Genomic DNA, 18,355 nt, shown 5'->3' with positions numbered 1-18,355 from the left:
CTGGACTGTAGAGCAGGTGAGGCACAGTTTTGATGACTATCTCTGTCCAGTAGTTGGTTACCAAGATGGAATTTTGGATGTTGTATTGTCCTGTTGCAGATGCCACCAACCTGAGTGGAAAAGCTCTGCCTTTTGCAAGCAAATCTTTTCCTGAATTCCTTCAGAAGCTCTAAGAATTATGCTTTGTTGAGTATCTGGAGAGAGGGAACCCAGTGGTTGTAGATGATGTCTCTTGTGGTCAAAAAAGGAGATCCTCATGAGTTTCTTGGATGACCTCATGCCTGGCTTCTTGTGCCAGCGAAATACCAATGCTTGGCCCATACAAGTTAATCCATAAGCACTTTGGAGCATTTAACAGGTTCCTATAGTGTTTTTACCCAGTTTAATAAAAAACATTAATTCATAGATAGTTTCCAAATTGCCTCAGCTTCCTAACATCATTCTTCAGACTAGTCAGCTATGACAAGCAGTATTTAGTAGGGTGCAAGTTACAGCTGCCTCCAACTGTTTCGAATACCAAAAGTTGGCATGTCAGCTTATTAAGTGTAGAGTAATGATATATCAAAATTACAATAATCTAGGACAGTTATAACTGCATCTCCTTACAAAGTACGAAAACTTCTGGAATGCACCTTGCACATACATACACATACACACTCACTCACACATACACACAGACATATATCTATGTACATATATATATATATAATATATATATATATATATATATTATATATATGCACATATATATACACACACACATGTACATATTATATATGTATGTACATATTTAAACTATATATATACTCATACACACTCCCACAAATACATACACATACACACTCACTCACACAAACACAGACATATATCTATACACACTCACACACACACGTGTATATATTATATATGTATGTATTTATATATGTGTGTGTGTGTGTGTGTGTGTGTATTTGCATGTGTGTGTGTGTGCACGCATGTGTGTATAGATAGGTGGTATACCTACACACATTACTCTGGTTGTTAATGTCACAAATAAATTAAGTGGTCAAATGGTTACATTTAAAATGTCAATCAGTGGTAAATACTACTTGTTTGCCACAACACTTAGTTCGACATCTTTATAGAGAAACAGAGAGAAACACTGATAGAATGGATAATTTAATATCTGACTAGAAATTTGATATCAGACATGGAAGAATAAATAAATAAAGAAAGAAAGGAAGGAAGAAAGAATGAAAGGGGAAGAAAGAAACAGGAAGAGAGACAGAGAAAGAGGTGAGAAACAAAAGAAGAAATAACAAGAGAAAACAAAGAGACCACATTTATTTATGTTTTAATATTGTTGGCAAGAGAAGCTTGCAAAATCTAAATGTGTTTTAGAAGAGGAGGTTGTTAGAATACGGTGCTGATAGTTGAAGGATGTTGAATAGATATACTGAGTGGTTAAAAAGTTCAATTTGTACACAACTCACAGTTCAGGATTTGGCACTTTCTTTCTACCACCTGATTTAATATGACCACCTTGCAGAAGATTCTCAGATCTGGTCTGGAGTCGGGTGAATAAGATAACAAGTTGAGGGTTTCATTCTCTACTATTACAAAACAGCCAAAGGTGCTGCTTCTGACACACTTTGTTGACAACTCATGGTCTAGGATTTGGTATCTTCCGAAAGTGTCTTTTATTAGAGTTGCAGATCAATGATGCTTTACTTGTTGAGAGAAACTAGAGGAGAAATCTCATTAGATGGACTGTATGCTGGACTTTAAGTATCACCTGATTTAACCTTTAAATGACAGGTTAAGGCTGCCTAAGTGTGTACCAAATGTGAACAAACTAAAAATTACAGGTGGGGGGTATATAAGTGAAGTGAAACTGGGGATAGGGTAGAGTGAGTGGGTGGATAAGTTGTAAGTTTAAGGGGTAAGAAGAAGAGGGGAGATATAAAAGGTAAGTTACCTTTGCGTCATGCTGACTAATAAGGGCCAGTTTCTGGTCCTTATATAAAATGATCTTTTTAAGGGTAACTTTTATATTTCTATACACTTTAAATAAGTACAAAATCTATGAAAATTTACAATCTTATTCTCAAAAAATGCTGTAAAGTATTCACTTTCCTTGCATATCTGGCAGAAGCCTAAATTCATTTAAGATTCCTGCACTGTTTTTGTCACACAAATGAAGAAAAATCTGTGCCCTCTTTCCCAACTGGAACTATGAGATTGAGAAACAAACTTCTAAATACCTGTTTATTTATTTGTGAAAGCACCATCCAAACGGGGCCAATGCCAGCGCCACCTGACTGGCTTCAGTGCCGGTGGCATGTAAAAAGCACCAACCGATCATGGCCATTGCCAGCCTCCCCTGGCACCTGTGCTGGTGGCATGTAAAAAGCACCCGCTACACTCATGGAATCCAGCTGTAGAAACACTGCCAGATCAGACTGGAGCCTGGCGCAGCCTCCTGGCTTCCCAGATCCTGGTCGAACTGTCCAACCCATGCTAGCGTGGAAAACAGACGTTAAACGATGATGATGATGATGATGAAAGGAGAAGTTGACACTAAGAAAGAATTTGAGAAAGGGAAAGTGGGGTACAGGAATAAAAGGGGGGGGGAGAAATGTGATGAAGAGAAAGGTTTAAGACAAAGAGTAAAATCATTCCCACCACCACCACCACCACCACCACCATCACCATCACCATCATCATCATCATCACTTAAACAATATTTTCCATGCTGTTATGGGTTGGATGGTTTAACAGGTGCTGGTAAGCCAGAGAACTGCTCCAGGCCCCATTGTGTGTGTTTTGGCATGGTTCCTGCAACTGGATACCCTTCCCAATGCCAACCCCTTTAAAGAGTGTACTGAGTGTTTTATGTGTGACACTGGAATGGGTTCATTTTGCATGGCACCATCACAAATGCTTTTTACATGGCACTAACACCAGCAGGGTCACCAAGCAAACTTGCAAGACCAAACTCCTCAGCTGGGAGTTAGGAAGTAATATTGAGACTGGGGTGGTTCTGTGCTAGTAGAGAGATTAAAGGTATAGAGGTGCAAGGATAGGTGTCTTGTTGTAGGGTAGATACATGGGTGCCCCAATAAGTGATAATAGAAAGAGGAGGAGAAGAAGAAGAAGAGAAGAAGAAGAAGAAGAGAAGAAGAAGAAGAAGAAGAAGAAGAAGAAGAAGAAGAAGAAGAAGAAGAAGGAGTGGGGTGAAAGAGAGAATGAATAAATAAAAAAAGAAGGAAAACACAGGATAAAAGGAAATGAAGGATTAAATGAGTTAATGAAAGCAGAAGAAAATAAGGATGATGAAAGGAAGAAAGGAAAGTGGGGAAGAGACAAGTGAAAGAAAAGGGGAAAGTAATAGAAAAGGAGACAGACAGAGAGGAAGAAATAAAAGAGAAATAAATAAAACTGATGAAAGGGAAGAAAGATGGAGAACTAAAGAAAGAAAGAAAAGATGAAAGAAGAAAAGATACGTTTCAAAGAAACAAGGAAAAAAAGTAACAGAGAGAGAAAAAGAGAGAGAGAGAGGATCATAAGCAATAACAGCAGTCATAACCTTGAAGCTATGCAGAGTCATTCTTAAAAAGATCTGAAGGCTTTCATCACAATACAGCTTCTACAAACCATTTAGTCAGGTTTAACTAGTTTCTTTTTGAGTGCTTTTAAAAAACTTCTTTTTTTTTATTTCTTATTCTCTTTGGCTGTACAGTTAACAACAACAACAACAACCATCACCACTATCACCATCACTATCAAGCGTCCATTTTTCCATGCCAGCAGGAGTTGGCAAATCTGAAGACTGCACTAAGCTCTACTATCTGCTTAGGCATGACTTCTACAGCTGGTTCCACTTCTACAGTCAAACCAATTCTACTATATGGCTCAGAAACCTGGACGTTATCAAAGACGCTTGAGAGGCGGTTGGATGGAACCTACACTCGCCTCCTCATGAGAGCTCAAAATCTCTCGTGGAAGTGTCATCCAACCAAAGTACAAATATATGGGAAATTACCACCTGTATCATCTTTTGTAAAAGGTAGGAGAGTCCAGTTTGCTGGACATTGTTGTAGAGCTGAAAACGAGGTAATTTATACTCTTCTCCTCTGGAAGCCATCTACTTGCGATACCAGAGGGCATACACTCACCTACCCTGATGTAATCTCCAGGGATACAGGCATCCAGCAACAGGACCTCCGTAATGCTATGATGGACCGTGAAGTCTGGCATAGCATAGTAAATTCCATTGTCTCGACCATGGTCAAACAATGATGATGACAGCTGGATGCTCTTCCTAATGCCAAACACTTTACAAAGTGTACTGGGTGTGTTTTATGTAGCACCAGCACTATTAAGGTAAACAAGTAACTCGCAAAACAAAGATCTCTCAACTGAGTCGAAGTGTGTGATTGAGAGAGGTAGCTTCGAGCCAGCTGAAAAGAAGTTAAAAAGTATAACAGAGGGATAGAAATATGAGTTTTGCAGTAGAGTAGGCGGCGAGCTGGCAGAAACCCTAGTAGGCTGGGCGAAATGTTTAGCAGTCTTTCATCTGCCGCTACGTTCCAAGTTCAAATTCCGCCAAGGTCGACTTTGCCTTTCATCCTTTCGGGGTTGATTAAATAAGTACCAGTTACTCACTGGGGTCGATGTAATTGACTTAATCAGTTTGTCCACCCTTGTTTGTCCCTTCTGTGTTTAGCCCCTTGTGGTTAGTAAAGAAATAGGTATATGGCTACCCCATTTGAAAACATTATATTTGATATATATAGAGTATAACTGGGTTAACATCAGCATAAACCATTTAACATACTCCTTCCTTCTAACCATGGTTTGGATGATTTGATAGGAACTAGTAAGCCAAAAGTCTTCACCAGTTTCTGCTTTGGCATGGTTTCTAAGGTGACTGGTAATAAAGTCACAAGGGAAAAAAGTCACAGTGATAAAGTCACAATTTATGGAATCCAGACAAAACCCTCCAGAGATGAAACTCCTTTGGACACCCCACTCCTACCGACAAAACGTTTGTGATTTTTTTTCCTGTGACTTTATTATCAAGAACTTTTTGTACTTGGATTCAGTTTCTAAAATTGGATGTCCTTCTTAATGTTGACCACTTTACAGAGTGGGCTGGGTGCTATGTAAATAGCACCAGCACTAGTGAGGTCACCATATACCATGTAAGACAGAAGAATAGTGATGAAATAGGAAATATGCTCCCAAAACTAAGTGGGGAGTATTTGAGAGGGGAATGTAGCTTTATGGTAGGTGTTGAGAAGCTAAAATAGGACACAGGGGCAAGCACAGGTGTTTTGCAAATGAGGAGTTACATGGCTAACCCTTTTTATATATAAAAATGAGTGGGAAGTAGTCGAAAAGGAGATGCCAGCTGAGCCATCATCAGATTGCTGACATAATCCACCAGATTAATATAAAACTATTTTTGCTATAACTGGACATAATACACACAATCATTAATCTGTGTGTGTGTGTGTGTGAGTGTATGTGAATAGAAATGCAAAAAAAACAAAAAAACTTAACTACATTCATCTGACATGCCTGTGAAAAGTTCTTAACATTAGGAGACGGGATAAAACTCCTAATACATCTGTGCTCAAGAGAGCTAATCTGTCATGGCTGTATACTTTACGGAGCAAATTCCAGCTGTGATGGGGGGTGGATATGTGACATACATGCCTAACTCCAGACTCCCCATATGAATTTTTTTGTGAACTAGGAGCTGGTTCTCAGTTATGTAATGCACCAAAGAAGTGATACAATGACATGCTCACAACAACCTTGAAAACATGTGGCTTAAAACAGTCTCCATGGGAACACTTTGCTCAGGATTGTCCATTGTGGCATAGTGATCTATACTGTGTACTCTGGTGTACAGTGTTGAGTCTGATATGACCCAAGAAGCTAAAGAGTGTAAAGCTGCACAAAAAGCAATGCAATTTAGCTGAGGTAATCATCTAGAGTTATTATCTCTGCAACTACTTCTCGTACACAATTCATATATTTTTGCTTTTAACCCTTTAGTGTTTAAACCGGCCATATCCAGCCCAAATATTCTGTTTTATATTCAAACTGGCGATATCTGGCTTCTCACACCTAATCTACATTGACATTCTAAAAATAAGCAATCACATCATTGAAACCTCAAAGCTATAAGATAATGCATGATTAATTAAAAACAATTTGAGTAAAAAAATATTACATTTAACAGAGTAATCTGAACACTAAAGGGTTAAACATAGAAATTCCATATGAAATATTATCTATGGACAAATACTGCAGGAACACTGGCACCCCAGGCTAAAGAAGGTCTTCACCCACAAAAGGTGCTGTTATCTGTTTGGTGGGATATGAAAGGTTTAATCCACTTTGAACTTCTAAACCCAACCGAATCATTTTATCAAGATTACTTTATAATTTTGAGAGAGGAGAAAGATATTTGATGCATAGATCACTAAAGTTTATTGATCTATTATAGTATCCTTGTTTTTAATACTAGTCTACATATGCTAAAGACTAACAAACTGTTTTATTTACCACAATTGATTGGATCCTACTACATTCTTCTTCTTCTTACAGCATTCACCCGGGGTGGGTTGAGCTGACTTCATTCATCCTCAATGCTGCATCTCTCACAAACGCCGACCAGGCCTGGCAATTTGAGGCTAACAACCGCATGATCTCCAACCACTCCTTATTCCAGCGGCAAACGCCATAGATATGGGGGCCTAGGTTGGGTTCCAGATCAGCCTTGACTGTCAACAGCCAGGTTTTTCGTTGTCCAACGAAAATCCTACTACATTAATACACACACACCCATTAATACACACAGACACACACAAGATGCATTCCAGAAAGTTTGAAACTTTTTTTAGGAGAGGCAGTTATAATTGTTGTAAATTATTGTAATTTTAGTACATCATTATTATATATCTAATGAGTTGATCCTCCAGTTGTTACTCAGACTGAAGGAGATGGCTATAACTTTGAACACACCCTTCTAATCATTGCTTGTCACAGTTAATACGCTGAATGCAATTGGGACATTTGGAAGCTCATTATGCAATAAAGTTTTGTGTGATACTGGGCAATAATGCTTCTGAAAAACTTATTGAATGATCCAGATTGCTTATGGATTAACTTGTGTCAGCTGAACATCTGTTTTTGCTGGCACAAGCGGCCAAGCAAATTAAGTCTACCTATTTCTTTACTACCCACAAGGAGCTAAACACAGAGGGGACAAACAAGGGCAGACAAACGGATTAAGTCGATTATATCGACACCAGTGCATAACTGGTACTTATTTAATCGACCCGAAAGGATGAAAGGCAAAGTCAACCTCGGCGGAATTTGAACTCAGAACGTAACGACAGACGAAATACCGCTGAGCATTTCACCCAGCGTGCTAACGATTCTGCCAGCTCACCGCAAATTAAGTCTACCATGAAGTTCATGGTGATCCTGTTTTTCAACAGCAAGGACATCATCTACATCCAAAGGATTCCTTCTGGCCAGATTGTCAACAAAAAGTACCTTTTGAGGGTTTTAAGGAAGTTCATGAAAAGATTTCATTGCAAAAGGTCAGAGCACATGTTCTAGGATAATGGACCAGTCCATAAATCCATCCTGGTAACCAACAATTTGACAGAAATGGACATCAAAACTGTCACTCACTCACCCTATAGTCCAAACCTTGCTTTCTGTGTGACTTTTGGTTGCTTCCAAAGTTGAAGAAGATGAAGGAAGCTGTGACAAGGGTCCTGGACACCTTCACTTCGGAGGACCTCTATAAGGTCCTGATGAAATGGCTGAATTACTTCAACATGTGCATTGAAGACAGAGGCTCTTACTTCGAAAGAGATTAGAGTTTTGTATTCTATTCTTTGAAATTAAGAAATCTCTTCTGAAAAAGTTTCAGAATTTCTGGAATACATCTTGCGTGTGTATGTGTGTGTGTACACATGCACACACATCATTATTATGATCATCATCAATGGTATATACATATTTTTCTATTCTTTTATTTGTTTCAGTCATTTGACTGCAGCCATGAATGAGCACTGCCTGTAGTTGAGCAAATCGACCCCAGGACTTATTCAACTCCAGTACTTATTCTATCAGTCTCTCTTGCCGAACTGCTAAGTTGCAAAGAAGCAAACACACCAGCATCGGTTGTCAAGCGATGTGGGGGGAGGGGGAACAAACACAGACACACAAACATATATATACACAAATATATATATATATATATATATATATATATATATATATATATATATATATATATATACATATATACGATGAGCTTCTTTCAGTTTCCGTCTACCAAGTCCACTCACAAGGTTTTGGTAGGCCCGAGGCTATAGTAGAAGACACTTGCCCAAAGTGCCACACAGTGGGACTGAACCCGGAACCATGTGGTTGGTAAGCAAGCTACTTACCACACAGCCACTCCTAGGTTTAGTCCATGTTTCTGATTCAGTGACACATTGGGCAAATGTCTTCTGACCAAAGCCCAGTGAGTGCATGTGAGGGGATTTGGAAGACAGAAACTGAAAGAAGCCACTACACATGTGCGTGTGTATATGTGTGTGTATACAAGTATTTGTGTGAGTGTATCTTTGTGTTTATGTTGTTGCTGTATCCCATACCACTGCTTGACAATCAGAGTTGGTTTGTTTATGCACCCATAACTTAGCAGTTTGGCAAAAGTAACTGATAGAATAAGTATTAGGCGAGCTGGCAGAAACATTAGCATGCCGGGCAATATGCTTAGTGGTATTTTGTCAGCCACTACTTTCTGAGTTCAAATTCCGCAGAAGTCGACTTTGCCTTTCATCCTTTCGGGATCGATTAAATAAGTACCAGTTACGCACTGGGGTCGATATAATCGACTTAATCTGTTTGTCTGTCCTCTGTGTGTTTAGCACCTTGTGGGTAGTAAAGAAATAAGAATAAGTATTAGGCTTTAAAAAAAAATAAGTACTGGGGTCAATTCATTCTTCTAAAAGCCTTCAGTCTGGTGCCCCAGCATGGCTGTAGTCCAATGACTGAAACAAGAGATAAAAGATGTAAAAGAACGTTTTTTTTTGTTGTTGCTTATCGCCCCCTACCACCCCCTAATCAGTTGTTAACCTTTGATCTCTTGTTCAGTCAAGTATTTACCAACCTCTTTACTTAGCCTTCATTACAGCAGAGTAATCTTATTCACGACTATAAAATACAAAAATGTTTCCAAGTGCTTCCTTTACTATTGGTGATTGGTTGTGATGTGTTTGTTTATAAGGGTCATATAAATGTAGCACTGAGAAGATTTTGCTGTTGATTTGATGAGACACAAATTTGCTTCTCTAATTGTTGTTGTCATTGTTGTCATCATCATTAATTAACATTCATTCCCTATGTTGGTTTAAGTCAGACAACTGAGTCAAGCTCAAGTATCTGCTTTAGCATGATTTCTATGGTTAGATATCCTTCCCAAGGCCAACCACTCTACAGAGTGCATTGGGTGCTTTTTATGTGGCAGTGGCATTAACCCTTTAGCATTCAGATTAACTTATTAAAAGTAATGTTTACTCTTACTCTTTTACTCTTTTACTTGTTTCAGTCATTTGACTGCGGCCATGCTGGAGCACCACCTTTAATCGAGCAACTTGACCCCGGGACTTATTCTTTTGTAAGCCCAGTACTTATTCTATCGGTCTCTTTTGCCGAACCGCTAAGTAACGGGGGCATAAACACACCAGCATCGGTTCTCAAGTAATGCTAGGGGGACAAACACAGACACACAAACACACACATATATATATACATATATACATATATACAACAGGCTTCTTTCAGTTTCCGTCTACCAAATCCACTCACAAGGCTTTAGTCAGCCCGAGGCTATAGTAGAAGACACTTGCCCAGGGTGCCACACAGTGGGACTGAACCCAGAACCATGTGGTTGGTAGACAAGCTACTTACCACACAGCCACTTCTGCGCCTATGTATCCATATCTTTAAAAATTAATCACGTATTATCTTGTAGCTTCAAGATCTTGAAGATGTAATCATTTAATTTTAGAATGACATTATAGGGTAGGTGGGAGAGACCGGATCTGGCCAGTTTGAACATAAAACAGGTACCCATTTGGGCCGGATATGGCCGGTTTAAATGTGAATCATCATCATCATTGTTCGACTGTGGTTGAGACAATGGAATTTACCATGCTACGCCAGACTTGTTAAAGGGTTAATCAGGTAACTAAGTAACATGCAAGACTAGACCCCACCCTCAAACAAGTGGGGTGAGTAGTATTGAGGGAGGCAGCATTGTGCCAAGTGATGTGTATGAAAAGGGTAACAGGAATAAGAGTATTGTCATAGAGGCGATACACGGTTACCCATGTTGGAAAGATTATATTACATATCTATTTATATAATTGGATTATTATCACCATTTAACATCCATTTTTCATGTTGGTATGGATTGGCAAGCTGGCAGAACCTTTAGCACACCGGGGTGAAATGCGTAGCCGTATTTCGTCTGCTGCTACATTCTGAGTTCAAATTCAGCCGAGGTCGACTTTGCCTTTCATGCTTTCGGGGTCGATTAAATAAGTACCTACATTGCTTGACCACTGATGGTGGTGTGTTTACGTCCCCGTAACTTAGCGGTTTGGCAAATAAGGCCGATAGAATAAGTACTAGGCTTACAAAGAATAAGTCCTGGGGTCGATTTGCTCGACTAAAGGCGGTGCTCCAGCATGGCTGCAGTCAAACGACTGAAACAAGTAAAAGAGTAAAAGAGAATATATGTGTGTGAATGTGTGTATGAGTGTGTATGTGTGCGTATATGTAAATATAGACATTTTTGTGCATATTTACACATACAAAGTGCCACAGGTATGTCTGTGTGGTTAAGTATTAACTTCATTCCAAACAGCAGTAAGTACTTTCCTCACCCAAATAGCATACAAAATTATTTAGATTTGTGAAATTTAAGAAATAAATTTCAGCCTCTGCAGACTGACATTAGTTTTCCAAGAATCTGTTTTCTATTTTTTTTTTTTTTCCACATGAGCTCATCTTTCCCAGTCTACCATTCCTGCTTCCACCACAGCAAAAGAGAAGCACTGTAATCTTGCATTTACTAGTTGTTCAAAACAAATATCAGCTGTATTCTTGGCCTATACACATGTTTGCTCAAATGAAAGTTTGTATAATTGATGGGATAAAGATATAATTGTTGTTGTTGTTGATAAGCCCAAATAGTGCAGGTGGTGACCTTAGTATATGAGGTGGCACAAAAATGTACTCAATACACTTGGTAAAGTGGTTGGCAATAAGAAGAGCATTCAGCTATAGAAACCATGCCAAAGCATACAGTAGCGCTTGACACAGTCCTCTAGTTCACCAAATCCAGGTAAAAAAGACACAGGTAAAAAAGTCACAGGTAAAAAAGTTACAGGTAAAAAAATCACATGGGTTTTGTCTGGGGGGGCGGTTTTATCTGGATCCTATAAATTAATTTTGAGTTTTTTTCCCATGACTTTATTACAGGCCACCATAAATTAATTCTGACTTTTTTTCCTAGCCAAGATTGTGACTTTATTACTGTGATTTATTACCGGTCACCTATGACCCAGTCCTCTGGCTCACCACCTCCTGTCAAACTACCCAATTGATGCCAGCATGGAAGGAGAATGTTAAATGATGATGAGAATCCAATTATATATATGTGTGTATATCAAATATAATCTTCCTAATTGAGGTAGTTATGTATCTCATCTACTGCAAGACATCTATTTTTCTCCCTCCATTCTTACTTTTTATATCTTTATTACCCACAAGGGGCTAAACATAGAGGGGACAAACAAGGACAGACAAAGGGATTAAGACGATTACATTGACCCCAGTGCATAACTGGTCCTTAATTTATCAACCCCGAAAGGATGAAAGGCAAAGTCAACCTCGGCAGAATTTGAACTCAGAACGTAGAGACAGACAAAATACCTATTTCTTTACTACACGACAAACAAGGACAGACAGACGGATTATGTCTGTCTGTCTGTCCCAGTGCATAACTGGTACTTATTTAATCGACCCCGAAAGGATGAAAGGCAAAGTCGACCTGAGCGGAATTTGAACTCAGAACATAGTGGCGGACGAAATACCGCAAAGCATTTTGCCCAGTGTGCTAACGTTTCTGCCAGCTCGCCACTTCTTCTTACTCTATTCTTACTTTTTGTCACATGGCACAAAGCCACCTCTTTCAATTCTATTGAGGGGACTTATATTGCAAGTTACTCAGTAACCTCACTGCTGCTGGTGCTGTTGCTGTTACTGTTGAACGAATGGTCTTCGTCCCAGAGCTCGCAAGATGGGAGAAGTCCAAAACGTGGTCCTTTGCTATTCGTAAGACCTGCAGAAGAGAAAGCAGGTCAACCCCTGACACTGAGAGCATCGATGGATGGATGAATGTGCACCCAGGCTCAGCGTTTGCATAGGAAGTCTGGGACAAGAAACAGGAAGAAAGAGTGAGAGAAGGTTGGGGTGAAAGAGTACAACAGGGGTCGCCACCACCCACTGCTGGAGCGTTGTAGAGCTTTAGGTGTTTTTGCTCAATAAACACACAACACCTGGTCTGGGAATCGAAACCGCGATCCTCCGACCGTGAGTCTGCTGCCCTAACCACTGGGCCATTGCGCCTCCTGCTGCTGGTGCTGTACACACACTTTATGGGCTTCTTTCAGTTTCTGTCTACAAATTCACTCAAAAGGCTTTGGTTGGACTGAGTATAGTAGAAGATATTTGTCCATGATGCCACACAGTGAATTGAACCCAGAACGATGTGGTTGGGAAGTAAACATCTTACTACGTGTCCATGCCAGGGAAAATATGGTTAGGAAAATTACAGTCCAGAAGCAAAGGTGGCGGGGAATGATTCTTTATCAGTGTCATTTGGCAACTAATACTTTTACTAATGAGTAATGAGTTAATGAAGACGAAAGGAAGAGAGGTAAGGGTGGGTAAGTTTGATGGTAGCCAAGGTAACAGTATGGTGGGCTTACAACCACAGAAAGAGAAAAGTGAAAAGGGTTAAAAAGATCTGAGCTAGAAACAAGTAATAATTTGATAGTCAAATTATCATGCAGGCATACTGTAACAGGATATTAAAAAAAAAAAATAAATAAATAAATAAAATATAAAAAAAAAAACAACAGAGTAAGATAATGTTTAAGAAATCTAGGACAATTATAATTAGCAGGTCATGAATTTAATAACAGAATAATGAAGAATTGTTGAATATCTTCACTCCATGTGATGTAATGAGCTGCTGTTGTAGTGTAGCCTTCATTCATTTCTGATTTAGTAGATCAAAGGCATACAAACCCCTACCATTCTGTTTCTTTTTTTTACAGCTAGCTCTCTCTTCCTTCTTTCCTCTCTCTCTTTCTCTCTCCATCCAAGATAGCAGATAGCCAGATAGCCGTGTATCTCCTTTATGACAAGACACCTATTTCTATCCCGCTATTCATACTCTCGTCCCCTGACATCAAAGTCACCTCCCTCAACACTACTTGCCCCTTCATTTGAGAAGTTTTTGTCTTGCAAGTTACTTAGTGACCTTATTATTGATGCTGGTGCCATGTAAAAAGCACTTAGTACACTCTCTAAAGTGGTTGGCGTTAGGAAGGACACCATTCAGACATAAATTGAAACTTTCTTATTCACAAAAATACACACACATATAAAGAAATATACATCGCCATGATAGATCATTAGCCACTACACACATTTTTTTCTCTCCTTGTTTTTTTCTGTGTCCCTTTCTGTAGAAGAGCGTAGGCTTGAAACGTAAAAGACTTTTTCTATTCCTGAGTGTTATACTAATACATCTGTTTGTTTTGTACACTACCTGTCTTTGTCTTTTGGTTTTTTCGTAAACTCTCCCTACATATAAATATAGATATGCTAGCATGGAAAGCGAACGCTAAACGATGATGATGATGTGTATGTATGTATGTATGTCGTTTATTCCCCCTCTCATTTACCTTCCTTTTTCTTGCTCCCCATCTCTCACATTTCTTGGCCCTCTCTTTCATTAACTCTCACTATTTCCCACTCATTTATCTCCCCTATACCTTTCTCTTTGTCTCTAATTTTTTTCTAATCCTTTAATCCCACTGTCTCCTACCCATCTCTCCTCCTTCCATGTGACCTGTGTCCGGCCAGCCATGATCTTTCTTTCTTGGCCTGACTGCGGACCATCAACACCTCTTGTGTTCATCTCCTATCTTCCTGCCTTTAGGCTTTCACTTCATACATGCCAGCTTAATTTGATTCATTCTCAGTCGAAAGACACCTGTTGTTATTTCTTGTTGTTTGTATTCGTAATTATGTACCATGTTTTCTGCTTTTTGCTTATTTGTTTTTGATTTTGTTTTTGTTGCCATACACATACACTAGCTTTCTTACAAAGGGGTCTAATGCTCTTAGCCTAGATTTGTTGGGGACAACCAGATCGAACCACCTCAAGAGTAACTGCCCGAAATAGTCATGACTTCTGGGACTTGACTGATGAAAGAAAGTCAGAGATGAAAGAAAGGTGGAGAGAGCAAGAAAGGCAGAGGGAGAGAGAGGTGGGGAGACAGGCAAGCATGCAGGTAGACACAGAAAACAGAAATCCAAACTGAATCCAGAATTGAAAAAAATTAATGAAAAAATAATCTATATTTTGTTTTATATTTTATGCAATAATTTATTTATTTTTAGTTTCCATTCTTATTTTTTTCACTTGTAAAATTTAATAATTTCTATGGAAAAAAATAAAAATAAAGCAGGTACATACCTTCTCGTAGCATGCCTACACTTAAACATTTTTGAAATCGGCATGCTTGGCAAGCTTTTCGCCTTCGTTTTGTTATTTCACAGTCACTGTTGGCTGGACAGGAATATTCAATGTTACCTAAATGTAGGAAAACAAAAAGAAAAAAAATGTATATTCAGAATATATATGGGTGAGTATAGAACTGTATGAATATGTAATTGTGTATATTGACAATGCAGAATTTCCTCTACCGCAACTTAATTTCTAGGACTGGCAAAATACCTGTATATATATATAGGTGGGTATATTAGTGTATTGGGAGTGCCATATATACTTACCGATTACTCATCTTATCATAGTGTAAAATGTTTTATGATTTGATTAAAGAAAAATTTACAGATTGATTGTTATATTTAGTGACAATATTTTACATATATTTACAATTCAAAATGGCCACCCTTTGCTTTCACTATTAACTCTTAATCTTTTATCAGCTGCATTGCTACCCCTTTCGTCATCTTCTTGCTCCTTCGTGAATTTCTCTTCAAACTCTTATTGATGGCTTCAATGATTCTTCTGGAATTGGATTTGGCAAGGTTGCTTGTATTTACTCTTTTACTCTTTTACTTCAGTCATGTGATTGTGGCCATGCTGGAGCATCACCTTTAGTCCAGCAAATCGACCCCAGAACTTATTCTTTGTAGGCCTAGTACTTATTCTATCGGTCTCTTTTGCCGAACCGCTAAGTTACGGGGATGTAAACACACCAGCATCGGTTGTCAAGCGATGTTGGGGGGACAAACACACCCATATAGATATATATATATATATATATACATATATACACATATATACAATGGGCTTCTTTCAGTTTCCGTCTACCAAATCCATTCACAAGGCTTTGGTCGGCCCGAGGCTATAGTAGAAAACACTTGCCCAAGGTGCCACGCAGCCACTCCTCACTCCTGAAATTTTTTCCATACATTAAGAACAGTTTTTTCTGCAAACATTCAACTGTTTTATCACCTCACAGTTCTTTATTGGGAGCTGTATAAACATTTAACCATTATTCAGACGAAAGTTGAAACATTCTTATTCATGAAAATAGTTGAAAACGTTACACAAGGTGCAGTATATGCATTCTCTCGTTATTCATTTAATCATATAATAGTTCTAAGTTATGGTTTATGAAAAGGTACAGGTTGAGTGTTACACTTAACGCAAATATTTTACATGTATTTTCAATTCAAAATGGTCACCTTTTGCTTTCATCATAGCCCTTACTCTTTTTCCACATTTTTCCACTTCTTCACCACCTTTTTTTTTATTCAAAATGGATCACAACATTTTAAGAGCTTCTTTTTGGCTTGACACATTTGAGTATGATATTGCCACTTCCAATATGGGCGACATTGCAAAATCCTAGGATTGATAACAGGGCTTGAAGGAAGCCAAATGGACTTGTAAAAAAACCCTACAAATATGTTTCTTGGACCAACCCTTTGTTAAATTGGGTGTAGGTGCCAGGGTACTTTCTTGAGTAAAAATATAGTGACAGTTCGTAGCAGGAAAATCACTGAAGCTATCAATAGAGGGTGAAGAGAATCCAAAAGGGAACTTGAGGATAATGGTAAAGAGGTGATGAAAATGTCATGCACTTCTGTTGAGAAAAGATTAAGGGCGATGGTAAAAACAAAGAGTGGTCATTTCAAGTTGTAAATAATGAAAAATATTATCAATAAATATAATGATCAACCTGTAAACTTTCATAAACTAAAACCTAAAGTTTTTCATTTTATGATAAAATGAATAATGGGTAAATATATACATACTTCTTTACTACCCACAAGGGGCTAAACACAGAGGGGACAAACAAGGACAGACAAACAGATTAAGTTGATTATATCGACCCCAGTGCGTAACTGGTACTTAATTTATTGACCCCGAAAGGATGAAAGGCAAAGTCAACCTCGGCGGAATTTGAACTCAGAATGTAGCAGCAGACGAAATACGGCTATGCATTTCGCCCAGCAAGCTAACGTTTCTGCCAGCTCACTGCATTTATGGGTAAATATATATGTCCCACTGGGTACAACATTTGTGACTATTTTTTGTGAATAAAAAGTTTTGTTTTGCCTAGCTTTGAACGTATGTCCATACCTGCATCATTTAATACATGCATACATACATACATATACATACATACATGCATACATACATACATACATACATACATATATGCACACACATACACACACACACACACACACACACACACATGAGATCATAATTCAGGCTGTGCCAATTGGAAAGTGCATCTGCATATTCTAGCGAGAAGATTTACAATTAGCAGATATCCTACAAGTTTTATACATGTATGTATATTTCAATCATGAATTTACTATATTCATATTGTTATCAATATTGATATCTATATTCATAAAATTTATTTCTCATCTTGTAATGAAACATATGTAACACAGAATTAAAATGGTACCACATATTTCAGTCTTTGCTTTTATGTGTGTGTGTGTGTATGTATATATATATATATATATATATTGGTGAATTGAAGAAATGGAGCTGAACGCAGATTGAACAGAAATCGTTTTATTTCATTCTACACGTGTTTCGAAAGGCACAAATTACCAAAATCCGATTGAATAATGTTCACTGCTGTGATTTTTGCTACTAAGGTATCGGTTAAACTTTTGATTAATCTACTACAAGATTATTCATCTTTCTATTTCACATATTATATATATATATAATATATATATATATATATATATATATATAATACACACCACACACAATACATATATATATATATATATATATATATATATATATATATATATATATAATATATATATATATATATTATATATATATATATATATATGTATATATATATATATGTGTGTGTGTGTGGAGGCGCAATGGCCCAGTGGTTAAGGCAGCAGACTCACGGTTGTATGATCGCGGTTTCGATTCCCAGACCAGGCGTTGTGAGTGTTTATTGAGCAAAAATACCCAAAGCTCCATGAGGCTCTGGCAGCGGGTGCATTATTATTATTATAACTTTCTCTCACTCTTTCTTCTGTTGGCCTGCTCACTTAGCCAGCAGAGTGGCATCATTTGAAGGGTAAAACAATGTGAAGTGCATTGTGACCAGCGATGTTTAGCAACATCTCATAGCATGGTCGGTCACGGTGATATATATATATATATATATATATTATACTAAAAAGTTTGCCTGTTTTACTACCATTTGATGAAGATGATAAAGATTACAAATAAAATAGTCATTTCCAACTTTAAGAAAAATAATGGAATTGAAAATGTTGACATTTCAAAGAGCCATCGCAGCTAACCATTTTCTGTGCTTTTTCCTTACTTTCCTTTTTCTTCCCTTAATCATTTATATAATTTTCGAGTACCATGGACTGAAATTTTTATGTGATATTTTTGGAATTACAGGTACATAATTACTATTTTATTTAAAATACA

At 38.0% G+C, this 18,355-nt stretch overlaps 1 protein-coding gene across 1 annotated transcript in view; it reads right to left on the bottom strand.

Moving 5' to 3' along the window:
• Positions 1-18,355, bottom strand: part of LOC115222558 (steroid hormone receptor ERR1-like) — a 165,527-nt gene that overhangs the window by 40,586 nt on the left and 106,586 nt on the right. The window contains exon 2 of the mRNA XM_029792831.2: positions 14,864-14,980. Within this exon, the coding sequence (XP_029648691.1) occupies positions 14,864-14,980 (117 nt within the window). The remainder of the gene's footprint in view (positions 1-14,863; positions 14,981-18,355) is intronic.

Source organism: Octopus sinensis, linkage group LG20, assembly GCF_006345805.1.
Source record: "Octopus sinensis linkage group LG20, ASM634580v1, whole genome shotgun sequence".
NCBI classification, from domain to species: Eukaryota; Metazoa; Mollusca; class Cephalopoda; order Octopoda; family Octopodidae; genus Octopus; species Octopus sinensis.
Note: the sequence above shows the minus strand (reverse complement) of the source record. Positions and strands in the feature narration are given on the sequence as shown.